Source organism: Juglans regia, chromosome 6 (assembly GCF_001411555.2).
Source record: "Juglans regia cultivar Chandler chromosome 6, Walnut 2.0, whole genome shotgun sequence".
NCBI classification, from domain to species: domain Eukaryota; kingdom Viridiplantae; phylum Streptophyta; class Magnoliopsida; order Fagales; family Juglandaceae; genus Juglans; species Juglans regia.
The window spans coordinates 5590205-5617484 of NC_049906.1; the positions used below are offsets into that span (position 1 = coordinate 5590205).

The 27280-nt window shown below is 37.1% G+C and overlaps 1 protein-coding gene across 5 annotated transcripts; it reads left to right on the forward strand.

The window, feature by feature from the left end:
• Positions 1 to 618: 618 nt before the first annotated feature.
• On the forward strand, positions 619 to 26893 carry LOC109014536 (transcription factor IIIB 60 kDa subunit-like). 5 transcript variants are annotated; one of them, XM_018997038.2, is made up of 20 exons: positions 619 to 672; positions 2293 to 2390; positions 2551 to 2632; positions 9094 to 9169; positions 9982 to 10067; positions 10150 to 10226; positions 10845 to 10907; positions 11062 to 11174; positions 13113 to 13192; positions 13274 to 13360; positions 20796 to 20876; positions 21750 to 21899; positions 21982 to 22137; positions 22450 to 22513; positions 22628 to 22752; positions 23464 to 23544; positions 23664 to 23789; positions 24421 to 24501; positions 25658 to 25711; positions 26331 to 26892. In XM_018997038.2, exons 2-20 carry the CDS (start codon positions 2329 to 2331, stop codon positions 26574 to 26576), a joined length of 1890 nt encoding a protein of 629 aa, XP_018852583.2. In that variant the 5' UTR covers positions 619 to 672; positions 2293 to 2328; the 3' UTR covers positions 26577 to 26892. The 5 variants fall into 5 exon arrangements, with proteins under 5 accessions (XP_018852583.2, XP_035547130.1, XP_018852580.2 ...); XM_035691237.1 differs by lacking the exon at positions 619 to 672 and adding an exon at positions 797 to 923 and having other exon boundaries at positions 22450 to 22507; positions 26331 to 26893; XM_018997035.2 differs by lacking the exon at positions 619 to 672 and adding an exon at positions 797 to 923.
• Positions 26894 to 27280: the final 387 nt, after the last annotated feature.

The following is a 27280-nucleotide window of genomic DNA, read 5'->3' on the forward strand; positions in this document are numbered from 1 at the left end:
GCGACGGAGATTGAGAGAGCAACTTGCGGTGGAGTCGAAGGCGGCGAGAAAATGGCAACGAGCTGAGCATTGCAAATCTAAAAAAATGACAGTGTGGTTTTCATAGGGTGATCAACACTCTATTTTTTTTTTTTTGTAAAAAAAATGAGATTTGTGTATTACGGTGGTGCTAGGTGCTATCTGCGGTGGTGGAAGAAATTGTGCTCTGTTTTTGCTCCTAAAAAAACAGAGGTTTGTTGGGCGGCATCTTGGCTATTTTCATGGTGACAACGAACTGATTTTGAGATACTGCCCCATTCACCACTCTTTTTTTTTTTTAATGAAAAAAATGAGATTTGTGTGTTATGGTGGTGATGGGTGCTATCGGTGGTGGTGTTAGGAAGAAATTGTGCTCTATTTTTGGAGATTTGTTGGGCGGCGTCTAGGCTATTTTAATGGTTGTTCAAAGCTTGCTATGAAGGTTAGACGTGGGGCTTCGCAGTGCACTTTTCTTGCAATGCCATGCAATGCTTGGTTGTCTTATGGTGGATTGATTTTTTTCTTTTCCTTTTTATTTATTTATTTTTATTTTTATTGTGGCAAAGGTGGTGGCATACGAAGGTAGAACTGAGATGGTGTCGGACTGGTGGCAGTGGAATTCTGCTCTTTTATCATGCGGTGGTGAAATTGAAAGTAATTTTCTATCGTGAATGAGTCTCTTTTCTTTTCTATGTGAACGAGTATATTGTATAATTTATGATGTGTCAGTATATATACGGAAAGCTGTTAAACAAAGAAAAACAGCGCGACCGGCTAGATGGCCCTCCCTTATGTAATTCATCTGTTAATATGAAACTATGAGTTATTTCTCACCTCGAAGAGGCTTTACAGTTTACTAAATTTCTCACGCACACGCTAGCACACAGACCATAACAAGTTCTTATGTAAGAACCGATTATCTCCGCCTTTTGTTGTGTGTATGATTTGGTTCTATTGGATCGTGTATGTTTGCTTCTTATTTGTCCTCTTTATTTGAACTTTGGTTTTGTTTTGTCATCTTTGAATCGGTGTTTATGTCCTGACTACGAGCCTTCTCAGTTTTTCTTGAAAGAAAAAATTCTGAATAAATCTGTTTGTTTGAACTTTGGTTTCATTTTGTCATCAATTACACGAATTGAGTACAGATCAATCTTCATCCTCATATCCTTTTCCTTCCTTCCAATTCCCTACTCATTCTCTCTTGGCTGCTTATATAGCGATCAAATTATACCCATTCCCACGTGTGATTTGCTCGCGAAGCTCCACATATAGCTTCTTTTGAAGTTTGGCCTGGGATGGTATGTAGCTGGTTCATCTCGCAGTGCTCCAGCTCCTCAAGAAGCGGAGGTTATACAAGTATGATTGGGACAATTTAAAAAACTCACGTATTTTGTTGTATCTTGTCTTGTTCATCATTATCATCTCTCAGTCTCTCCCGTCCCAGAATCCGGCCTCTGGTAAATTATCTCTTCCATTTCTTCACCTTCTCTCGATTTTTTTCATTCACATTTTTTTCCTATTGAGTTCTACATTATCACAACATCAATTCCCCCAGACCCAACGACCGTTTCGGAAGAAATTTATTGCTAATTGCCCTATCCACTTGCCTGTGTTACCAGCGGCTCTCTTTGTACCTCTTCTCCTTACATTATCAGCTTGTCTATTCTGGTCTGTTTCTTCGTAATTTCAAATTTTACCTGCGGACGATAATTTATTCAACTTTTAGTGTACTTCATTTCTCTATGGGTTTTTGCTTTGGATTTATTGAGAGAATGAATTCTTTAGTTTTGAAATTCTAGACGGTTAGAGCTACCCTGGGTTATGCCTGCTGCAGTGGTTGAGTTTTTGGCCAGTTGGACAAATGTAGGCAGTATTCCACAAATTACAGTTATGTGGAAGATGGCACCTATTTGTATTCTTTGGTGCGTATGGCAAGAGCGACATTTGAGAACAAGAAGCGCTCATTAGGGGAGCTTAGATTATTTTTTGTTAGAACTTTGCTTTTATGGCCAAAGCTGTTGACTTCAATGGCCTTGATTTTCATATTTTTTTGTTTCCATTTCTTCCTCCTAGATGGGTGTTAGTGTTACCTCTTATATACCATCTTGTGTATTTGGACTATGCTTATTCTTATTAATACAATCGTTTACTTATATAAAAAAAAAGTTTTGAAATTCTAAAGTGAAAATCTGTCATCGCCTTTGATGCTTCTATATATTCTTATCACTCATTTTTTGTGTGTTTTTTGACGTCTGAACTCTTATTTTCAATCAGATTGGCTACAGTTGGTACTTAGTACTTGCATGAATTATGGTTTTTATTACTAGCTGTGCTAGGCACAAGCCTACTGTACATTACGACAATGGCTGTGTGTAAGTAATTTTCCTCACTATTCTCCACTTTCCTTATTCATTGCTTTAATTTTAATTTGTTTTTGTTACATTACGACAATGGCTGTGTTTACTTATCAAAAAAAGGTTACGACAATGGCTGTGTTATTGCTACATGCGTCTTTTTTTTTCCCCTCCCTAGATGTTGTGAAGTCTGTGGAAAAGTTCTCCATCAAGATGTGTTCACCGAAGAACCTACTTTTGTCAAGGGTGCAGGAGGAGAGGTATGCCACTGTTTTCTTGTTAATGTTCTTATTCAAACTCGATTAGTTGATGAGATGAGGTGTCACATTTCAAGGAGTTAGCAATATAGATACATAGTTTTTATAGAGTCTGATATTGTTTCTATATTTTGTTTTTTATATTTTTGTGTGCTTGCTTTTGGGAAGGTTTTGTTTGCTAGGACAATTTATATTTTTTGACGAGTAGCTGCACAGTTTAGTTTATATTATTTCAGCACTACCATAGCATTTTGGAAATATCACCTATTGGCATATATTTGGACCAACTAATAGAGTTGCTGGTGCTTTAAAATCATGGGTAATTTGTTGCATAAATTTAATATTTGGGAATAGTAAGGAGGATGGTCCCTGAATAAGGCCCTTCTGCACCAGATTCTCTAATGTAGCATTTTTTTTAATAAAATGTTGAGAGCTTTGAATTTTCACTGATTGGGATAGCCATGTTTTGTTTGAGTTGAGCCCTTCATAATCAACATGATTTTGTAGTTTCTTCATGGACCTAACCTCATTGGAGCATGTATTTGGGACATTTTGGGCTGTTTTTGTTAGAAAACAGTTGATGTTCATTTTCCATTATCACGTATATTTGCATTTAACATTTTTATTTTTTAATTATATTTCTATTGTTTCAATTTTGTCTAAACCTCCTTTCCGATGAACTATTAAGTTCTCATATTGATTTTGTGTGCTGAAAATGTGCATAAATTACAATACCATCAAATTATAGAGGAATTGATTTCCCTATCGAAAAAAAGAGGAATTGCTTTCAATAAATTTATTATCTATTCATTTATATATATATATATTCATTTTTATATATATTTAAAACTAGACATGTGTAACTCGAGGAATCTTAATGTATATTCCTCTTGACTTTTGATTTTTATACCATATTTGTTTGTTTATAATAGTGTATATAATAGAGCAATTGTTGTGAAGGGAATTGCTCTAGCAATTGCTCTAATCACCATGGGATGGCATGATTGAGAAGATTGGCTAGTTGGAAGATGATGTCTTTATCTAAAGGTGGCATGATCACCTTGGTTAAAAGTACTCTTTTCAATTTACCTACATAGTTCTTGTCATTGTCTCCCCTCCCCACAAGGGTGGCTAATCATGTAGAAAAGCTTCAACGAAACTTTTTATGGAATGGGGTGTATGAAGAGTACAAATTTCACTTAGTAGATAGGACATGGCACGCTCTCCAATTTTTTAGGGAAGGTTGGGGATTTGAAATTTGCTTGTGTTTAACTGTGCTTAGGGCTGTAAAGAATTTGGTCTGGACTGGCAAAACCGACCGGGCCGAATTCTGGACCGGTCGGTTTTGCAGGTCTTGGTCCAGACCGATGAAATTCTGTCCGGTCTCGAGGTCTACAAATTTTGGACCGAACCAGACCGAACCCCTATATATGTTTTTTTAAAATTTAATATATTATTTTTATATAGTAATTATATAAGTTAATTATGTAATTTTCATCTAATTTATTATCATTGACCATATAAAATATAAAATAATATGGTGCAGTTTGGATAGTGAGATAAGATGTGATGTTTTTAGATGAAAATTAAAAGTTGAATAAAATATTATTAGAAGATTATTATTGAATATTAGTATTGTTTTGAAATTTGAAAAAGTTGAATTGTTTATTATATTTTGTATGAGAATTTGAGAAAGTTTTAATAATGACTTGAGATGAGGTGAAACACTTTCACTATCTAAATGAGGCCTATATGCTATCAATTAATAATAAATCATAAATCATGTGATAATTTATGTCATTATATGTAAATAGTTAATACATCATACATTCATAGAATCATGCATACTCAACTATTTACATTTAATTAAAATAATTTTGTAATTATTTTTAAATACCTAAGTTGTAAGCAAGTTTGAATAATCTATATACAATGAAATTATTTGATATTCATTAACATTGACTCGAGCAGGGTGTCGAGCGTGGTTTGAGCAAACACTAGTGTTTGTGTCTTGCTCAAGCCCACTATCACGCAAGACTTGAGCGAACTCATAAGTTGAGCTTTGCTCGAGCTCACTGTCAAGTGCACCTCGAGCAAACTCACGGATTGAGCTTCGCTCGAGTGCTAGTTCGAGCGATACTCGAGCGAATTTACTATTTCTCAAATTTTCAACTCCAAAACTAGTCTCCACCCCAATAATTAATAATTATTAAAGAGTAAAATTTAAGTTAGTAAGTAGTAACTATCAACATCATAAATATCACTTGGAGGTGAATCATAAAGACCCAAGTTCATCCTCGGTGGCGAGGCGATCTTATGTGGTAGCTCTGAAGATGGATCATGCTTCAGGGGTTCAGAGTGAGGGGGGTTTGCAAATAACGCCTCAGAACCAGCTTGACAAGATGCACAATTCTTTAAAGGAGATGGAAACCCAACTTGTCGAGTTGAAGGCAACGATAGTTTTCTTGTCTACGAAAATAGATCTGCGTTCAGCTGGAGGCAACAAGATTGTAAGAAACAAGCTAGGCTTGAATCCTTTAAACTCTGATAAAGGAAAACAAAAAATCGGATTCAGCCCTGTCCCTATAACCAGATCCAGAAGAGTATGATTGGTCAAAAGGAAATATGGGTTATTTGAAGCGGGGTCTACATCGGGTATTGGCATAGAGACATTAGTAATGGAATGCCATTTGCCTAATGTAACACAGGATAAACCGATAGTTGTTTTTACACCCTTGGTCCCCGAAGAAACTATGGTTCCCTCATCTAAGTTGAAGGAAAATGGTGTACTGCCGAGGTCTGAATGAGATGTAGGATCCGCTATCACCCCAGAGGTGAAAAGACTTGCTGTCACCCCAGAATCTCCAATGGGAAACCCTGATACCATTGGAGAGAACCAATGGAGTTGTTGGAGAACCAATGGGTTTGGCGTTGGTGCCTAGAGGAATGTCTAGAGTCGGGAGTGCAGTTGGATACTGTGTCTGGGGATGATGTTGCTCCCCTAGTCTCTCTTCCTCCAATAGCGGATTGGATTTTGCTTAAAGTTAACGAGATTCAACAGTTCATGGGAATTTCACATGGAGGATGTGAAGACCAATTTAAAGAACTAATCACTGTGATTGAGGCAAGCCACATGCTTGAAACCAAATTAAGTTTCAAGAAAAGTAGGGAGTTACAGCGTCTTTCTTAGGCAATCAACTACGATGCTAAGGGTGGTAGCTCAACTAGAGGGAAGTAAAGGGAGAACATTGTGAAGACGGGAAACAAGGGGTTGGGGTTGAGTTTACGGGTAGAGTTTTAGTTCTACGGGAAACAAGGGGTTGGGGTCGGGCTTGGTGTATTTTGGGTTGTTTTTTCACAGGCTTTTTGGGTCATTAGGGGCTTCTAATATGGGTAAGGTGTTTTCTTGTATACATTCAGTGTATTTGGTTACTCCTTTTTATATCTATAATATTTTTACTTAAAAAAAAAATTATAGTAAAATATACTATAATTTTTTTAACGAGTTAGTTACATAATCCACATTAATAATTCACTTAATTTTAATTTAATAATTTAAATAATTTTTTTATTAATTTATTTGAAAAAAAAATGAAAAAATAATAAAATAATTAGGCCGGACCGAACAGACCTGATAGCTACTGGTCCGGTCCAGTCCCTACAGATGTTCGGTTCGGTTCGGTCCGGTCCGTCACTAGACCGAACCGATTTACACCTCTAACTGTGCTGTAGGTAAATGGTTGTGGCGCTATTAGCATGAGAGGGGGATTGCGTGGTAGTAGACTCAAAATATGGCAGTGCTTGAGGTTAATGGTGCTTCAATGAAGTTTATTCCGCATGGCCTTGAGATGGCATTACCTTAAAAAAAATGAAGTTGGGAAAGGTTGGAGGACAAAGGCACCTCTTAAAGTAGTTTATTTCACCTGGACAACTTGCCACCATGGATAACTTAAGGAAATTTCATACCATTGTGGTTGATTGGTGTTGAATGTGAAAAAAGAATGGGAAAATCGTTGATCACCTTTAACTTCATTGTGAAGTTGTTAGAGCCATGTGGAATGACTTCTTTAATTGAGTTGGCATTGCATGGGTTATGCCTAGAAGGCTTGAGAATTAACCTTTCAATGTCTAAATTGGTGCCAGTGGGACTGTCCATGAAGCGGAGAATTTAGCTTCACTCTTGGGTTGCAAGGTATTATTTTTACCTCTGAAGTATCTTGGCTTACCATTAGATGCTTCCTTTAAATTTGAAAGGATTTGGAATGGCGTGGTCGAAAAAGTGGAGCATAGATTGGCTTCTTGGAAAATGTTATATTTGTTAAAAGGTGGTAGGTTGACTTTGAATAAAAGCACTCTTCAGACTTACCCACTTACTTTTTGTCATTGTTCCTGCTTCCCACAAAAGTAGCTAACCGCAATGAGAAGTTACAAAGGGATTTCTTGTGGAGTGGATTGGGGGAAGAGTTCAAATTTCATCTGGTTAATTGGTCAACGATTCGTACTCCAATTTCTGGGCGAGGATTGGGGATTCGCCATTTGACGAAATTCAATCAAGCCCTATTGGGTAAATGGTTGTGGAGGTACCAACACAAAAGGGGGGCCCTATGGAAGTCTGTTATAGATTCACAGTCAGTTTGAAGAGGCTTGGGGATGATGGTGTTCGAATGAGGTATGAGGCACACATGGGGTGGGGTTGTGCAAATATATTAGGAGACATTGGGAAACCTTTCGAGGACATGAACATATTGTGGTGGGTGATGGTTCTCATGTTAGATTTTGGTATGACAAATGGTGTGGTAACCATAGCCTCCAAGACACCTTCTCTGCTATCTTTGAGCTCGCAAGAGAAAATGATGCAACGATTTTCGACCTTTTGGTATTTTCCAATGGCTCCCCTCAATAGAATATTGATTTCATCAGGGCAGCCCAAGGTTGGGAGTTGAAGACTATTACAGAGTTCTTTGCGGCGTTGTATTCAGTAGGTATGCCATAGGGCACCAGCGATAAGATGCACTGGAGTCATTCCAAGCAAGGTAATTTCATTGTTAGATCATTTTACCAAGTTCTAACGAGTCTTGGAATGACCATGTTCCCTGTGGAAGAGTATATGGCATACTAAAGCTCCTTCAAAAATGGTTTTTTTTTGTTTGGACAATATCACTGGACAAAATCCTAACTACAGATAATCTGAGGAAACGCCAGGTAATTGTGCTGGATTGGTGTTGTATGTGTAAGAAGCATGTGGAATCAGTAGATCATTTTTTTTTACACTGTGAGGTGGCCAGGATCATGTGGGATGATTTTTTTCACGAGAATCGGATTGTCATGGGTCATGCCTCTTAGATTGGAGGATTTCCTCGAAAGCTAGAGAGGCCTTCACGGTAACACACAGGTGGCGGCTATTTGGCGAATGGTTCCTATTTGTATGTGTTGGTGTATTTGGAGGGAGCAAAATGCTAGAAGCTTCGAAGATCGCGAGAGAACAACGGATGAGCTAAGAATTTGCTTTTTTAAGTCATTGTTCTTATGGGCGGGGGCATAGTTTGTAATGGACTAAGGGTGGGTTTGGATACACAAAACATCTCATCTCATCTCATCTCATCTCATCATTACAATTTTCGCAAATTTTCATTCAAAAATATAATAAACAATTTAACTTTTTTAATTCCCAAATTAAAAATAATACTAAAAAATTATATTTAAGAATATTTTATTCAACTTTCAACAAAACATCTCATCTCATCGCATCTGAACTGTGTATCCAAACCCACCCTAAGTGTCCATGACCTTCTACTTTCGATTGTAACCTCTAGCTAGGTGCTTCTCATGTTAACTACCTTTGTACCTGGACTTTGCCTATTTCTATGAATAAAATTTATTGATTGCGTATAAAAGAAAGTGTGGGTTATGCCTAGAAGGATAGTATACCATCTTGCACATTGAGATGATTATACGGCGGTACAAAAATTGCAGCGGCTTGAAAGGTGGCCCCTTTCTGATTACTGGTGCATTTGGAGGGAAATAAGTGATAGAAATTTTGAAGACCTCAGATGGACAATGGACAAACTATCATTTTCTTCTTCAAAACTATCTTTCTTTGGGCAATTGCCTTAGATTTAATGGACTAAGCTTCTTTGATTTCCTTGTATCATCTCCTACTTCTAATTAGGTGGCTCTCTTGTCTATGTCTCTTGTGCTTTTGTGTTCTGTGAATATCAAGAAAATCTTTTATTGCTCATATATAATCTCAAAACATTTAAACATGAGCAGAATTATATATTTCAGTGAAATATAGATTACTTGTGTGTTGGAGTAATAAAGTTTCTTATTAATTATACAAAAAAAAAAAAAAAATAGAGTTGCATTATTTTCTAAATGCTTATGATCAGTTGAAAGTATGTTATACTTGCATTTTATTTTTTATTCCATATTTATCTTTTTGTCCTGGAAATCTTTATCTACAGAGTCGAGTGGCAGGTTCCTATGTAAAATCCATTCAAAGTGGTTATTCAGAATCATTTAGGAGAACCATAGATAAAGGTATCGTATTATGACTTGTAAATGTTTGCTTCTACATCTTTCTTGTTTTAGTTTATCATATTGTGAGCTTCAGTTTCAATTTCAGAGTGTCAACATTGTTGTAAAAGAAATATTGTTGTGTGCATAAACCTAGTGTGTTTTGTAAAATATCCTAGATAAAATTCAAAGCTTGAGGCAACGGAGCTTGGACTAGTAAGCCATGTGTGAACCTAGTATCAAGCTACTTTCTGGAAGTAAATACTATAGTATTCATAACCTTTGCACTTCTGGTTTATGATTTTTTTAGTGTAAAAAATACATTTTTCACTCTCAAACTCTGGGAATTTGGCTCTTGAAGTTTTATTTAAGCAATGTTTAGATTATACTTGCAATGGCCAATGTTTAGTATAAGAGGGTGGTAAATAGACATTGCTTGGGAAATATAAGTTCTTGCCCTAATGATTTCAAGGAGCTCCAATCGCAATCTTGACTAGTCCTTTTGGAGAATAGGCCCAAATGTGGTTTGGTTTTTCCTTGGATTGGTACAATACTTTGCTCTTCAATTAAGACGCATGCTAATATTCTTTTGGTATACATCAACTTAAGTTTAGGGGATATAATGATTTCTATAGAGAGAGCCTTTGAGGAAATAGTCTGGGTTTACCATGCATGATATTCCTAGGGATTTTTGTAATATGGTGACGCATGTTTTATATGCATATAAATCTCATTTATTTTGATATTTCAGTCACTGTCCAGGAAGGCCTATTTTTTCTGGCTCATGAGATAGTTCATCTCTAATCAAACATATATTTTTTTTTATTATATGGCAGGGAGAGATGAGATAGATCGTATGGTTACAGCCTTTAATATAAGTGGTGGTGACTCTATAATTAATCCCGCCTGTTCATTTTATCAGGTATATAATGTTTGTGGTTGCTATGGTGTCCTCAATGGAATATTATTTGTCAAACATTTAATTTGGTTGTAAGTTTTTGCAGATAGCAGTTGAACGGAATTTTACTAGGGGGCGTAGAACAGAGCAAGTTGCTGCTGCCTGCCTTTATATTGCATGTCGGTAAGCAACTCTATGTGGGATTCCTTAAATTGTGAAATTATAGTTAGGCCATGCAAAACTAGCTCTACATTATTTTGTATTTATATATTTAAAATTAGAGGGCCTCGACATTATAGTCATGAAAGACTCAAAGGGTCTTATACAACAATGTGGAAAGAGGACTGAAACATGCCCATTGAAAGACTCTACTGAGACAAAGGTGGGCTGTCAAGAATCTTGAAACATTTAATTGACATTTAAGAACTTGGAGTGGAAGGAATGAATTAATAAATGGACTATTGAATGTAAATAATCGTACGAAACAAAGTACACTGCTTGAGTTCTATTTATCTGGTCAATGAGGGTTTTTTACTTTTACTTTTGGATGAGAGGCCCTAAGGGCAGAAGGGAGAGGGGAAAGGAGGAGATTCAAAGCAGTGACCTCTATTTTATGAGCTGAATCGTTTGAAGGATTCAATGTATACTTTTGAATTTACCTATCAATTGTTTCATAGCTTTTATTTGTTTTGGATGAACAGTAGTTGGTGCTTTGATTTGCATGTAAAAATGATTGTATCATGTGTTACATTTCATGAATGAGACTCGGTAAATAATGCTATCTTTTTATGTTTTTTGCAGTGTAGCTAGAGATCCAAAGCCATTTCTTCTTATTGATTTTTCAGAGTTTCTAGGGATAAATGTGTAAGAAAGAACCTACTTTAGTATCAACTTTTTTATTTTTTTATGTGCAGTCAATATTAAGATTAAATAGTTTATTGATTATACAATATTGAATTCATGTCATTTGACTTGCATTATTTACCTCAGCTTTTGTTTTTTCAAAACAATTCGGCAGTTATGTGCTAGGCGCTGTATTTTTGCAGCTTTGCCAACTTCTAAGCCTTGGAGAGCATCCTACTATTGTAAAACCTGTTGATCCTTCACTTTATATTCCTCGATTTGCAGAAAGTAAGAATCTACTAATCCCTGTTGATAGTCACATTCCAAGAAAATTGTATTTCCAGCTCTTGTTTCCTTTATATTTATTTTTCCCCTCTTCTCTGATTGGGAAATTTTCCAGTGTTTGTAACCTGCATCCTTTTAACTTGCGTAATTTTTTGGCATTAGATTAGTAGACCAAGTGTGGTTCTAGAGAATATAGGATAAAAAAGAGGAACTGCAGAGTCTTTGACTCTTGGTCCAGTAAAAAATGAGGATATGGTATACTTGGTAACTTCAATCCCGTATTTGATTATTTTATGCTTTAAAAACTACTTCCTGAAGAAAGCCTGTTGCACCTTTTGGGTTCATCTGTTTTTTTCTTTTATCCTTGGAACAAACTCAATCCTTAAAATTTATAGTTCTGTATGTCAAAAGATCCTGAGAATGTAGAAGCAGTGTAAGACTACATGTTCCCGTAATGAACTAAGATAAAGAAGAAAATAATTGAAGAGAAAAAAGAAGAGAGAAATATTTATAATGGGTACATCTGAAAACTTTGGAAGAAGACATTACTTTTGTTTCTTTGGCGATAGACATGGCATGTTAGAAAGGAGTTATATGATACGACATATTATAGTTCATTAGATATACTATTAGGGATTAGAGCTAGCAGATTCATTGAAAGTGGTATGATCATTATATTTGTTTCAAGAGAACCGCTTCTGAGCGGTCGGGCCATTTTTCCTTGTTTAACAGCCTTCCACTTATATGCTGCCACCTCAGAAATTACACCAAACTCTAAGTACACTCGTTCACATGGAAAACAAGGAAAACAAAAGAATAGAATCAACCACGATAGGAAGATTTTTGCTTCCAGTTTCACTGCTGCACAATAGAAAAGCAGCTTCCACCGCCACCAGTCATTACCAAAATAACTCCACTACAACTCACTAACTCCACTTTTCATTTCCGTCTATACTCTGGTTTGGCAAACAAGAAAACAGTTACCATTCAACCTGCCAAATCCAGAGCTCATCCTTCCATTCCTTCAAGCTTCAAAGAAGAAGAAAATGCAGCAGCAAGAAAACACCATTTCGTTCATTCTAGCTTCATCTGAAGAAGAAGAAAACAGTGTTAGATCTTGTGCATCCTCTCTCTCATATCTCTTCCTCTCTCTCAGATCTCATAAACTGCAAAATATAAAAAGAAACTACCATTAAAATAAACTACAACATATTAAAATAAAAGTGAAAAAGAATATTTTTTAAAAAAAGTATTCAACACAGACAGCCACAAACAGATCTCCCTCTCAGATCTCTTATTCATCCACCTAGGAAAATTCTAAAGCAACTAGTCCACTGCCACATTTTCTTCCCTCTGCCTCTCATACATGAAAATGAAAATCATCCATGGCATGAGGGCTTCCATGCCACTCGAAAGAGAGAGTTAAGGTTGATTTAAAAAATAAAAGGACAAAAAATAGAATTAGAGGCGAGGTTCGGTGAGAGCTATGCCAACCAAGAGGAGCAGGAGTGCACAACTACAGATTTGGCGTGTTCAAGGCCAACCTACGTCGAGCAAAGTGACACTAGAAGCTAGACCCTGGTGCCATACACGGCTTCACCAAGTTCTCTTATCTCACTCAGGCCGAGCTCCACATATATTTTCCTGTCGCCATCGAAGGCCAAACAAACCAAAAAGAAAAGAAAAAACAAAGGGGCTGTGACACACAAGGGGGACCGAGGAAGAGATCTGAGAGGATCAGATCTGTGTGTCTCTTGGATTTTTTTCTTGGGTGCAGTCTCATTGTACTTTTAATGGAATGCCTGCGTGGCATTAGATTAGTGGAGGGCTGCTTTTGGGCAAAGATAAGCCCGACCGGTTCTAAGGAAAACTCTTGTTTCAAATGTAAACAAAACCTATTTGCCAACTATTTTGAAGAAGCAATTTTTATTTTTTTTGTAGAACTATTAAAGGAAAGGAACATGAAGGTCTGTGGAACTGCATTACACATTATAGCAAGCATGAAAAGAGATTGGATTCAGGTAAAATCACTCATATATGGCAGCTGATTTTTTCTATGTTTGATGACCGTGAAACTTACTTGGATCTTATATCATTCACAGACAGGCAGAAAACCTAGTGGGCTGTGTGGTGCAGCATTATATATATCTGCCCTTTCACATGGGTACAGATTTTCAAAGTCTGACATTGTAAGTCCAGCTTGCCGCATAGATGTTTGCAATCCACTTCAGTATATTTTGGGTAAAGTTTCTAGTGGAATTTTCTGTTGTGTGCAAATTTATGCATTGTACGTTAGGCATCTAGGATTGCTTACATAAAAAGTTGATGCATTGATCCATTAGTTACTGGACCTTTTACTCTAAACTTTTTCCAATACCAAGCAGATTGTTGAGAAGAAAAAAGTATATAGGGAGTGAATGAAAGAATGATTTCTTGGAAATTCCAACATAAATCTGAAATCATGTTCTACAATCCTAGAAGCCTAAAAGAGTCCAAATCAACGCATAGATGTTTTAGATCTAAATCGTGGGAGTTTGATCCTTTTGTAGCCCGACAATTATGTTTTGTAGGGTCTTAGTATGGGTATTGTTTACCTGCATAATATTCCATGGTATTTGTGGTTATATTTTATTTTATTTTTTCTTGTTGAATGGGAAATTGTTTAAGATGAGTATGTTGGAATTCAGGAATGGAGTCATATGTTTAAATGTGAGATGATTTCTATTAGAGAAAAGGTGAGGGGGAGTCGCTTAAACAGGGTTTGGACATGTGTAAAGGATAATGATTAACATGCCAGTAAGAATGATTTAATTCAAGTTAGAATGCAAAGATGGAACGGGTAGGCCTAAAATGACATTGGTAGATGTAAAAATATATGATTCTAGAGTATAGAGAAGTGATAGAGGGTTTAGAAGAGACTAGCGGGATGGAAGAGAATGTACTTATCGAAAGGTGGCAGGATTACCTTGATCAAGAGTACATTTTCTAACCTACCCACTTATTTTTATCACTTTTCCCAATATCTGCAAGCTTGGCATGCATAATTGAGAAACTCCAATGTGACTTCTTGTGGGGCTGTTTGGAGGAGGAGTTCAAATTCCATCTAGTGAAGTGGGAAACTGTATATCATCCTATCTCCAGCAGTGGTTTGAGTATTAGAAATGGAGGACTTTTAATCGGGCACTACTAAGAAATGGTTGTGAAGATATAATAAGGAACCAAAACCCCTGTGGAAGGTGGTGATTAAGCACAAATATGGAGGTCTATTGGGGGGGGGGGGGGGGGATGGAGTACGAAAGAAGTTAGAGGAGCCTATGGAGTGGGGTTGTGGAAACACATTAGAAGATGATGAGAGGTCTTTACTCGACTCCAGTTGGGTGAGGGCTCCAGGATTAAATTCTGGAAGTATATATGGTGTGGTGATATTGCTCTACAAGATTTATTTCTTTCACTATTCCAAATTGCTAGTGCTAGACGTTTCAGTGGCGAATGTCATGGGGTTATCGGGTAGGCAGATCCATTGGAATATCAGTTTTAGTATGGCATCACAAGATTGGGAGATGAGCAGTTTTGCTAACTTTTACAGCCTTTTGTACTCTGTGAAACCGAGCAATCAACAAGAAGATGAGTTGTGGTGATCACCCTCTGGGAAAGGTGTATTTTCGGTTCACTTTTTTTATAAGGCTCTCACTCAAGAGCCCAACATTCAATTTCCTTGGAAAAGGCCTTAGGGACATAAGGCGCCCCCCAAAGCTGCATTCTTTGTGTGGACAACATCTTTGGGTAAGATCCTCACAACCGATAACTTGAGGAAAAGGAGGGTTATCATAGCAGATTGGTGTTGCATGTGTAGGGGAGGGGGCGAGTCAGTGGACCATCTCCTACTACATTGTGAGATAGCAAAGGTTTTGTGGAATGAGGTGTTCGGTAGAGTAGAGCTGGCTTGGGTTTTGCCAGAGACTGTGGTGGCAGTGCTGGACAAATATAGGAGGCATGCAGAAGATTAAAGCGGTTTAGAAAATGATCCCTATATGCATCATGTGGTGTTTGTGACAAGAGTGCAATGTGCGGACGTTTGAAGACATGGAGAGATCGCCAAAGGAACTTATAGCTTTATTTTACAGCACTCTATGTACTAGGACCATTGCTGTTGATTTCAACGGCATGGACCTACATGACTTTCTCGTCTCTTTCGCGCCTTCTTAATTAGGGCATATAATTGTTCATGTATTCGTATCGGGTTATGCCTAATTCTTTGATCAATAAAATTTGTTTACTTATAAAAAAAAAAGTGATAAAGGGAGGATAAGAGATTTAATAATTGATACGATAACGTTGCACAAAAGGCTACATATAGGCGATTCCACTGGTGGTTTAAAAAAGGGTAAGTAAAGCTAATTTAACTAGAATCAAAGGTTACTTGAGTCGAGTTGAGGGTCTTATAAAATTTTAATTCTTTTATAATCTATGGTTGGCATTTTATTAGCCAAAAGATAAAGGATGTGAGGGCCTTGGGTACATAAGGGTGAGGCATCCGTTTTTTGCTTTGTGGTTTTCATCTTATTGAGATTTTATTATTGTTAATAATCATTACTTATAATAATTATGATGATGCTGATGAGGATGATAATAATGTAGGAATAAAAATAAAATGGCATTCTCATTATCATTGTTATTGTCAATTTATGTGTGAGCCAAAGGTTGAATCATGTAAAGTTGTTCTCAGTGTTATGTGTAATCATTTTTCATTTTTCAAAATCTAGTCTCTAGATTTATAGCTTGGGTCTTTTTCCGTATGCCCACTCCCCATTGATTTGCCTAACACATTTCCTATATCGTAATCTACTTATCGTTTGCTTGAGGACATTCACTGTTTCCTAAACTTCTTTTAGGCACTTATAACAATAATTTACTCTCATTTAGGTGTGTATACTTAAGGGAAGCACTATGCAGTGAAGAAATGTTGAAGGAGAACTAAAAAAAGTTGTGATGGAGATTATTGTGTATGTTGTATATTTGGGAGTGAAAACGTCTTAAATGATGAAAAACATATCAGACACACACCAAAAATGAGACTCTCTCTCTCTCTCTCTCTCTCTCTCTCTCTCTCTCTCTCTCTCTCTCGCGCGCGCGCGCGCGGTATTACCTTTCATCTTCCATTCCTGGCGCTTTTCACCGGGATAGTCCTTAATATTTCTTTGCTTCCCTGATTCGAGTTCCCTCTGCCTTTTTTCTTCTTTTAGTTTTATCTTTAGTTTGTTGAAGACGGTTCTTAGTTTTTGGATTGAAGCTAAGAGGTTATCGGGCAATAAAATTTCTTTTCAGACAAAAAGGGAAGGTAATAGAGTTTTTATGGTCCAAAAGTGCCAAAACGCATTTGGCAGATTTATGAAGCACTGGTATGGGGAATGGAATCATAGTGATTCCAAAAGGGAGGATAGGGGGTGGTTGGGCAGGTTTTGTGAGATTAATGAGAGAGATGGTTGATTTTAGGAACTCAATTTCAGTTTCTGAAACAGAGTTGTTCTTATGAATGGTGGTGGTGAACGGGATTCCTGAAATAAGAAGGTAGTTTCTGATTCATCTTCAAAAGGTATTAACCATCATCATGAAGTTTCTTACCTGCCGGTCTTAACGAATCCAAGCCAGGAGGGTTTTGGTCCGAGCCGCAAAAACACTCATATAGGGAGGCGCTGATGCCGGAGCAACCCCGTGAAACAAGAAAAGGGGACTGCGGCATGGAAGCCCAAAGAGGTGTTGTTGCAAGAAAGGGCAACAGACATGGTGCTAGCAGAGTTCCTCATACCACACAGTGGCAGGGTGGCGGTGGCAGGCCTGCTGTTGACATGGCAATGGAGGATGTACATAGTACGTTGATGGACGTGAAGGCACAGTTGGCAGGCGTTTAGTTTTAAGTAGATTGGCTAATACAATGTGTAGAGGATAAAGGAGAATCAGGGGTGGGCTTGGAAAGACGTGGGCTTAGTGTGGGCCTGGGAGAGGAGGAAGCTGGCTTAATTGAAACGTTAGATGGGCAACGAAAAAGGGCTTAGGCCCAGAAGTCGTTGGACCTAGCAAGGCTTCAGCAGCCAGTGTGGTGGGATAGAGCAGCTCGTGTGGGCCTAATAAGGTGGCTCAATTGTCTGAGCCTTGGCCCGTGGGGCACAACGCAGGAAAGGAGAAACTCGGGACCTAGCCCGTGTAGAGAATCTAAAAGGGGGGCTGACCCATGGCCCCCTACTGGCGGGAGCCTCGCATCCTCGCCCGAAAGGTTGGCGGGAGCCTCGCAACCAGCCGAGGAACTAGGGGTGGGAAAAATTTCCAAACTCTCAACAAGGCTCCAACTCCGATGGAATCAGAGTTTGAATTCGAAGTCGGAGTTGAAGTTACTCCAACTCCAGTAGTCGGAGTTCAGAGTCGAAGTCGGAGCCCATGTGGGCTCCAAACTCTTAACTTTTTTGTAAAAATTGGGTTTTTTTTTTGTTCCAAGTGACATTCACTCGAGTGGCGCTCGAGCGAACGTTACACAAATTGTTCGCTCGAGTGTGGCTCAAGCAAACATTACACAGATTGTTCGCTCGAGCCCATTTTCTACTCTGTCTGGAGCTTCGAGCTCTGACTTCAAGCTCTGATTGGAGTCGGAGTCAGAGGGGGTTTTGACCTCTGACCATGGTCGGAATTGGAGGTCAGAAGTGGGCATTCTGACTCCGTCGAAGTTGGAGCCCACCCCTAAGAGGAATCCTTGATGGAGGCCCGAAGGGTACTGGCGACAATGGAGGAGCGAACGACAGTAGTTCTCGAAAGAGAGCTGGACTTTTCTCCACCACCATGTCGGGACTCCGGCATATTGTGACTAGACGCAACCGACGAACATCAAGGAAGCTCTTTCCCTTCCGGCGGAGGCTCTACAGTAGCTTGAGGAGCATATCAAGACATGGGCAGCAAGGAAATCTCCCGATGATGCACACGATGATGCTTTTCCCCTCTTTGGAAGTGATGAGGAAGATGTTAATGGGCCACCACAAATGCTTAGCAGAGGAGGCGATTGGGGGGGGGGGGACACTGTTGGAATCGCAGTGGGTTACTAAAGAAGGGGTGCCCTTACCCCTGAACTGCATGTTACCAAAGGAGTCTAGTGTGTCTGATTATGTTCTACTTAAGGCGAAGGAAATTCAACATTGCGTGGGGATGGAGTGTGAGGGATTTGAGGAACAATTTATGGCTTTACTTATTTCCATAGAAGTAGGTCACACTCAACTTAAGAAATCTGGGTCTAAGAAACCGAGGGAGCTAAAGAGACTTGCGTGGTCGTTGAATTATAAGGGCAACTCAAGCCGAGATAGATCCAAAAGGAAGGGGATAGTATCTTCTATATGAAGCCCAAAATTGTGTCTTGGAATGTCCGCAGGCTTAACGAGGCCAACAAGCGTCTTCGTATAAAAAATTTGTTTTGTGAGTGGAAGGCAGACATAGTATGCTTACAAAAAACCAAGTTGCATGTGAGAAAGTGCATGGTGATTATACTAGATTGGTGCTACATGTGTAAGAAATCCAGCGAGATTGTAGATCATTTCTTACTACATTGCGAGATTGCTAGAGCACTGTGGAATGAAGTGTTCAGCCGAGTAGAGTTTAGCTTGGGCATTATACAGTGGTTGAGGTTTGGCCAGCTGGACATATCCAGGAGGTATTCTACAAATCAAAGTCATGTGGAAGATGGCACCTATCTGTATTATGTGGTGCCTATGGCAGGAGTGAAACGACCGGACATTTGAAGATAAGGAACGTTCACTAGTGGAACTTGGATCTTTATTTTTTAGAATTGTGTTCCTATGGGCCATAGCTCTAGACTTTAATGGCCTTGATTTTCATGACTTTCTTGTTTCTATTGCTACGACCTAGATAGGTCTTACCTCTTGAATATCATCTTGTGTACTTGGGCTATACCTATTATCATTAATACAATCGTTTACTTATAAAATAAAATAAAAGTTGGGGGGAGTTTTCTAAACATATTAAATTTAAGGTGGGGGAAGGGAAGAGGATTCTCTTTTGGCATAACATTTGCTGTGAGGAATCAACTCTTAAATCAAATTTTCCATCTCTTTACACGATTGCAAGGGATAAAAATGTTGTTGTGGCTACAATGTATGGATAATAATATTCTATGGAATGTTGACTTTATTAGAGATGCAAATGACTGGGAAGTGAATGTTGCTTCAGACTTTTTGAGAAGAATTTATAATTCAAAAGTGATGCAGGGAAGAGAGGACAGGCTACTGTGGGACCAAGCTGGAAATTTCAGGTTTTCAGTTAATTCTTTTTATAAGGTGCTTAATTGTCATTCTGGCTGTGTATTCCCCTGGAAAAGCATTTGGAGGGTGCAGGTAGCTACCAAGGTGGCGTTCTTCTGTTGGGTGGTTGCTCTAGGGAAAGTATTGACCACGGATAACCTTAGAAAACATGGTTTGTGTGTAGCTGATTGGTGTGTCATGTGCAAGAAGGATGGTGAATTTGTAAATCATCTTTTTTTACATTGTGAGGTGGCAAGTCTTTGTGGAATGAGGTTATTGGTTGGACAGGTTTATTTTGGGTGATGCCTAAGGAAGTTGTGGATCTTCTTGCATATTGGTGTGGCTTTGAGGCAAGGAAATGTGTTGCTGCCAGATGGAGAATGATTCCTTTGTATTTAATGTCATGTCTATGGCTGTAAAGGAATGAGAGATGTTTTGACGACAAAGCGTGCTTTTGAAGATCTTCAGAATTCTTTCTTTTCTACTTTGAGTTTGTGGGCTGAAATCTTTGTAAGGAATGATGATAATGTACTGAAATCTGTTTCTGTTTTAGTTTTCCTTCTTTCTAGAGTGTAGTCGGTATTTCCTTTGTATACATCCTGTGTACTTGGGCTGTGCCTATTCTTGGTAATAAAATTTCTTATTAATAATAAAAAGATAAAAAATGAGATTTTTTTATTTATTTCACAAACATGGCCTAAATCTTTCGTATGCAAGGACGTACAATCAGTCAACTAAGATTCAACCTTGTCCCTACATCTACATTTTTTGGGATAGGCATTCCTAACCCCAATTTGTCTTGCTCTCGTGTCAAAGAATCCTAAGTATTCCCCTATGCTGTTATATTGCAAATTTGTTCTCTAACTTCGGCCACATTACCCAACGATTTATTGTTCATGTGTTCTCATGTTATCTTTAGTTTTAGAGGCATAATGTTTAACAATGTTGCTTCCATATTGTGTAATTTTAGCAAACTGTTGTTTTGTTTGCATCTTTCTTGTCTGAAAGTTACAAGCAATTTATAAACTGCTATCATCAAAAAAGTTGATTATGATGAATTATTGAATTACATCATCTCTCTAGTTCCTGACTTGTAACTAGGTTTCTGCATTTTTATACCCTATTTACTTGTCTTAATAAAACTTTCTTATCTATAAAAAAAAATTATTGAATTACATCATGATTCAAGCCTCTTCCACCTTTCTTTAATAGATGTGGTCAATAATCTGTCTCAAAAGTTTCTTCAAGCATATGTACAAGTTACTTATAAAAAAAAATTCTTCAAGCATGGTCCACTTTTGATAATCTCTACCCATGCTCTTTTGAATAGGTAAAAATTGTGCATATTTGTGAGGTAACGCTAACAAAACGATTGATGGAATTTGAGAATACAGATTCAGGGAGCTTAACAGTAAGTCTCACTCCTTTTAGAACATGATGCATCACGCTTTATTGAACACATTTTAAAAATTTTGTTATTTGTTACTTTCTTTAGTGATTACTTTTGAGACATGCTATAACGTGTCATGATATGCAGAGTTCTAAGAAGATTTTGTCAATTCTAACCTCAAGTTAGTGTGTATTTGTCAATCTTAATGGGTTTCAATGGCTTTTATTCTGCTTACCAGAAATGGCTGGAGGAGGAGGAAGTTTGGGCATTGCCTTTATTTGGCCTTTTCTATCTCTTCAATTTCTAGTAAGCAGAATAAAGGCCATTAAGATTCAACCTTCAAGACTAAATAAATTTTTTAAATTCTAAGTCTGACCCTTCACATTTTCTCTAACCTTCAGCCCCTGAAACCTTTCAAGAAACGTCATAGAAGCTCTCTGGTGCTGCTTTCCTACATCAAAACATTGGCCTTTCATTTTTTTTGATCGATAAACAAAATTTTTATTGATCATGTAATAGAATAAAGCCTGAGTATATGGGACATATACAAGAGCGTCGCCTATGCGTGCTAGTTTAGCAATGCAAGGAAGTCATGAAAAGACATGCCATTAACATTTGCCTTTCATTGACCATAACAGCGAATTATTAGTTACATTTTTTAACATGTAAACTTAATTCAGAGAAGGTTGTCTCTACCAGTCGTAAATGTTGCGTACTTGTTACAGTTGCCGGAGTGTATTCTTGATGATAATGCACCATTGTTCAGCTTGTTAGTTTTTACAAGAAGTTGGGTTTAACCAACATCATTGTTTAGATAAAATGTTGTGCTTGCAGGAACTTGATTCTGCTATAGTAAGAGGTTGAAGGTTTTATTTGTATATTGCTTTCTAATAGGTTGAGGAGTTGATTAAGAATGCTTCAGAGGTTAAGGCATGCGAGCTATCAGAGAATAGGTCTCTCAAGTCTGGGGAAGTGCTGTGTGAACATAAAAATAGTGGGAAACCTCATTTTGCTCATGGACTTTGCAGAAGTTGTTACGAAGACGTAACTCCTCTCTCTTTTTTCATCTGTCCATGCTCTTCATCAAGCTTTGCTTCTTCATGTTCATGCTTGTTTGTTGATGTAGTTTGTTGAACTTTCTGGGGGACTGCATGGTGGGTCAGAACCTCCTGCATTTCAGCAGGCTGAAAGGGAGAGAATAGCCATGGAATCTGCCAATAACCAGGGGGACAAATCAAATGTTTTCTTAAAGCCTTCGCTAGGGTCAGAAAACATTGAACAGGTAACTGAAATGGCTGGTCCTATCTTGCCCTTTCTAACTTCTTTTTTGTTTGTATTTGTTTTTTTATGTTTATGTTAACAAGTTCAAAGTAAATAGGTAATTTATGTATTAGAAAGAAATGGAGGGTGAAGGCTCATGTCTTCTATTCCCATCTAGACTGAAAATAAACAATTTGGAGTATTAGTTTGGATCTATTCCATGTCTGTCTTCTAGCATATTACTGATTCTCAGAATTTATCAACATGTATGTCTAAATTCCAATTTATTATTAATAACTTAATTTTTGCTTCTTTTATCCGATTTATTTTCTAGCTTGAAAGAAGCCAAAAGGCAACCAAGAATGAACGATTGGATCTGCGAGAGAATGATGGTAATTGTAAGTGTTACATGAAAATACTTTTTAACAGAAGTTAAAAGTAGCTCCTAGTCCTGTACTTTTGTACAACAACACATCTGCAAGCAATTTATATTGAGTACTATTCAATCTCAGCTGCTGCTGCCATTGGAGATCAGATTGAAATAGATGGTGTTTCTGATGCATGCCAGAAATCCATGGATACAAGTTTGGTCAGTGATGATGAATCAGATGGCCTTTCTGATATTGATGATGTTGAGGTATGTAGCTTATTGCATTTACCATATAGATTTGTACCTCATTGTAGATTATGTTTGTCTCATGAGTGGTGTGCACATGCCGCACAAAGATTTTCAACTAGGTGCAGGAGTGGAACAATATATGCCCTTTATGTACTTTCAGTTGTTGTCATATGAGTATCTTTATGAGGAAGCTTTGGGTCGACAATATCATCACAAAGGGGTGCAACCCAAGAACACAAGGTGACACAAGAGGAGTACCTATATAGAGTGGTGAAAGAAAACATGACATAAAATCTAATAAGAATAACAACTAGAAGTATTATGAATTCTGAATTTATAGCTATAAAATATGTATATACTATTAAATATAAGAATGTCCAAGATATGGAATAAATACAAAAACTCATCCCATCAATAATAATATCACTTGTCAGGAATTTTAATTTTTGTGAGTTTGAACTGTGGGATTATAATAATATCCCTCGTCGGGAATTCTATTTTTTCGTGAGTTTGAACCTTAAGGGATTAACTCTCAAGGTTTGAAAATCCTTTAGATGAGCACCAGTTAAAAAAAAAAAAAAATCTTTTGATGAGTAATCAAAGTCATTGTGTCAGTTAGATGTTACATTTTCTTTGTCCCAAACAATTATGCATGGTAATATTTATAAACACAATTATGCACAGTAATATTTACTTATGTTAGGAATGTGTTAATGTATGTATTGCTAGGTGAGTGGCTATCTCAACAATGAGGAGGAGATGCGTTTTAAGAAGATTATCTGGGAGGAAATGAACAAAGAGTATCTTCAGGTTAAAGATTCATTGCCACTTTGAATATGCTTTTTTATGAAAACAAAGCATAAATATTCTGACACTATATGTTGATCTTGCTTGATAATAAAATTTACTGTAGTCTCGATGGTTTCCAGGAACAAGCAGCAGCTGCTGCTGCTAAGATGGAAAGTCAGGCCAGCTTTCAGAACTCTTCTGATGAATTGCGAGCTGCACATGAATTAGCTGTGGCAGCTGCGGCGGCTGTTGCAAAGTCAAGAAAGGTGCTCTTTTACATGTCATATGTTGCACCGCATTTTCGATTTATAGAACTCAATTTTGATCGCCCATATCGGTGAAAAGACATCTTGAAGTGTGGTTTATTTTGTTAGAATGTGAATTTCATGCATTATGTGACTGAAGTTATGGTGAAGTTTTCATATCAAACACAATGTTTGAGATCAAATAATGTCTGTTACAAGTTTTGGCTAATTTGTAGCCAATATTCTGGACTAAATACTTGTCAAGTTTAGATAGGGCACTATCTTATGTTGATCCTGCAGGCAGGGCCCTGGCAAATGTGATCCGCTGATTCTAAACACTGCACTTTTTTTTCCAACTAAAAAAGGAAAAGGAAAAGGCTTGACCCTGTGCAGTTTCTCTTGACAGTTGCTTATACCATTGTTAAGATTCCTTCAAATATCTGCTTGTCAGTTAAACACAAAATGGATGTTTCTGCCTAAATAGTCTTTTAGCATGATGTACTCTCCTATCAACTGCCGGCACTTCATTTGTATGTCCTCTCTATTTATTTATGATTGTGTTGAAGTAATAGTTTTGCTTGTCTTGTAATTCTTATTACAAATTCTTTATCTTCTAATGATACCTTGACATGTTTGGTTTCCTATAAATTAGGAGCGGAAACGAAAACAAGATGTGAATGCCAATCCTGCTCAAACTGCTGCAGAAGCAGCTCATCAAATGCTGATCAAGAAGGTAAGTCATGTAAAGATCAGTGCTGGAAGCAACTGAGTACTCAATATGTAAAATAGCTATGGAGCCTGTGGTATTTTGATCACATGGTAGTCAACTCAACCGAATTAATCAGAGTTCTATCTTTACTGGTTCATCTATGTCTATTGTTTCCACTTAGCTTGATTTGGCTCTAGGGGTAAAAAATTTCCGGTCCAGACCCGAAAAATCGATCTGACTGGACCAAATTTTTTTGGTCGGTTTCGGTCCTTTGTCTATGAGGAATTCAGTTTTCGGTCCGGTCCCGGGGTGTGGATTTTTTGGACCGGACCGAAACCAACCAAATTATATTGTTATAAATTTTTTAAATATTTTATATATATAATATTTTATTTTATATAGTAATTGTATAACTTAATTATGTAATTTTCATCTAATCTACTATCATTGACCATATAAAATGTTAAAATAATATATTTTATCAACTATCTAATATATCATCATATGATAATATATGTTATTATATGTACATACATACTCTACTATTTACGCTTAATTAAAGTAATTAGGTAATTTTTTAAGATACCTTAGTTGTAAGTAAGCATGAATAATCTACGAACAATTAAATTATTTCATATTCATTAACTTATATTAAATGTTAGAATTTTAATATAGGCCATTGTAAATACTAAAGTACTAAGTTAGTAACTATTAACATCATAGATATAATTATAATTAATTATTTTTTTAATGGGCAAGTTACATTACCACATTAAAGAGGTCACTTAATTTTAATTTTACTAATTTAATTAATTTTTTGTATTAATTAATTTTCCAAAAAAAGAAAAGAGGAAAAAAATGTACCTAACTCATATGGTCTGCATTGGACCAACCAGACCAATAGCTAACGGTTTGGTCCGGTCTTTAGGGGTAATCGGTCAAGTCCGGTCTGGAAAAATCGTGGATCGAAATTTTTGGTCCGTAAACCCCCCCGGACCAGATCGGACTGAACCGATTACACCCCTATTTGGCACTGTATTTTCTTCTTTAATATTCATTTCAGTGGTGGTCTTGATTTCGGACGTAAACAATTTTATGGTTATTACTTTAGTTGGTTATTTTTTTTAATTGCTCGTGGTAATGCCTCTGTTCTGAGTGCACACATTGTTCATGTTAATAGAGACTCAGTTCAAAAATCAACTACGATGTATTGGAGACACTCTTTGCGGAAAAGGTATGCTTATTTTCTTTTGTTTTAATGGTAAAAAGTCAAATTTGTGATATATATATATCTAATATAGTATATCCTCATGCACACATAATTCCTTCTTGAACCTGGCTGTAGCAATAAAACAAGCTTTTGGAGAGGGTATGATATACATTACCACTTCTTACTCTTACAATTCATGTGTTGTATCCACCAGTTCACAATAACTGAATAATCCAAAAACAAAATCTGAATATCAGTCGTCGGTTGTTACAAACAAATCACAAATATATATATTTTTTGTAGTTGTCGTGTGTGCATGCCAGTGCATGGATACATTCCATTCATAATGGTATTCTTCTCAAGTTTATGACATAGGAAAACTGTAAGAGCACAAGGATTTCTCTCCTCTCCATTTTAATTTTTTATAAACAAAAGATACAGTTTGCAAGAGCAGAACCAATCCCAGCTGCTGGAATCATTAAGTGTTGGGTGCGAGGACAATCTAACAAAGCCCTCATTGAGATGCTGTTTCCATTTCATCGGGAGGGGGGGATCATTTAAGATTTGAGTTTGAAGATTTTTTGTTTCATTCTTAAATTTTCTCACTGTTTGTACTTATTATATCTTTATTGATTTCTTGCAGCCATCTTCTGATTCGAATAAAAAGCTCAAAGCATCAAATGATGATGGCTATGCCAAAGGGCAAAGTAATGGTGAGAAAGAGCATGACGGGGATATCACAGACAATTATGATGAACTGGGACAAGGGTATGAAAACTTGGAACAGGAAGATGTCAACGGAACATATGGCAATGAATTGCATGCGGAATTTGAAAATGAAGAGGATGTTTATGGTTATAACTATGATAATGGTGAAGAGGAATATTGATGCAATCCGATCGGATGCAACTCTCCGAAGGCTGATTCGATTTCAGTGAAGCTTCGAAATAACAAAATCAGTGGGTATGGAGATAGGAAGGAAACATAAATTGAATTGCTTCTTCAAATTTTCCCCTTCTAAGGTATGTGCCATTATGTTGAGGGTATTTTAGTAAAATTATATATACATAATATATCTGTTACTGTATATATATATATATTGCCAAAGTTGGATACATAATTAAGCTCCTCAAATGTGTATGTTTAGATTATCCCTTCTCAACAGTTTTTCCATCAATTACCACAAGTTATAGTCACTTCAAACTGAAATGACTTATCCGTCCTGCTTGTAATAATTACAGAAGGATCGAATAAGAACTGAATGACTTGTCACCCCCAAAGTAATATATTATCAGCAGTGTAAACTGAGACAAAAAAGAGTTTTAAAACAGAAATCAAGCTACAAGGTGGGATTGGGATTGTTGTTCTGTACCATTATAGAGTTACAACGCTTCCTTCAATTTCTTTCAAATAGGTCGTCTAGAGAGTACAACGTCAAATGTCAAAAAGGATGATTGTGCCTTCTTAATACCAGCTGCTTTTAGGTGGATTGGCCGTTCATAGTCCTAAAAGTGGTATGATAGTGAAAAAGAAAATGCTTATAATTTTTACCCGCGAAAGTATACGTAATGACGTGTCAGCCATAAATATATT

Bases quoted from the DNA above. Each gene is read 5' to 3' on its own strand.
- LOC109014536 (XM_018997038.2), top strand. From the start codon at position 2,329: ATGGTTTTTATTACTAGCTGTGCTAGGCACAAGCCTACTGTACATTAC. The intron at 10,908-11,061 runs GTAAGAAAGAAC...ACAATTCGGCAG, and splicing joins GAGTTTCTAGGGATAAATGT to TTATGTGCTAGGCGCTGTAT. The intron at 13,361-20,795 runs GTAAGTCCAGCT...TCTTTTGAATAG, and splicing joins GATTTTCAAAGTCTGACATT to GTAAAAATTGTGCATATTTG.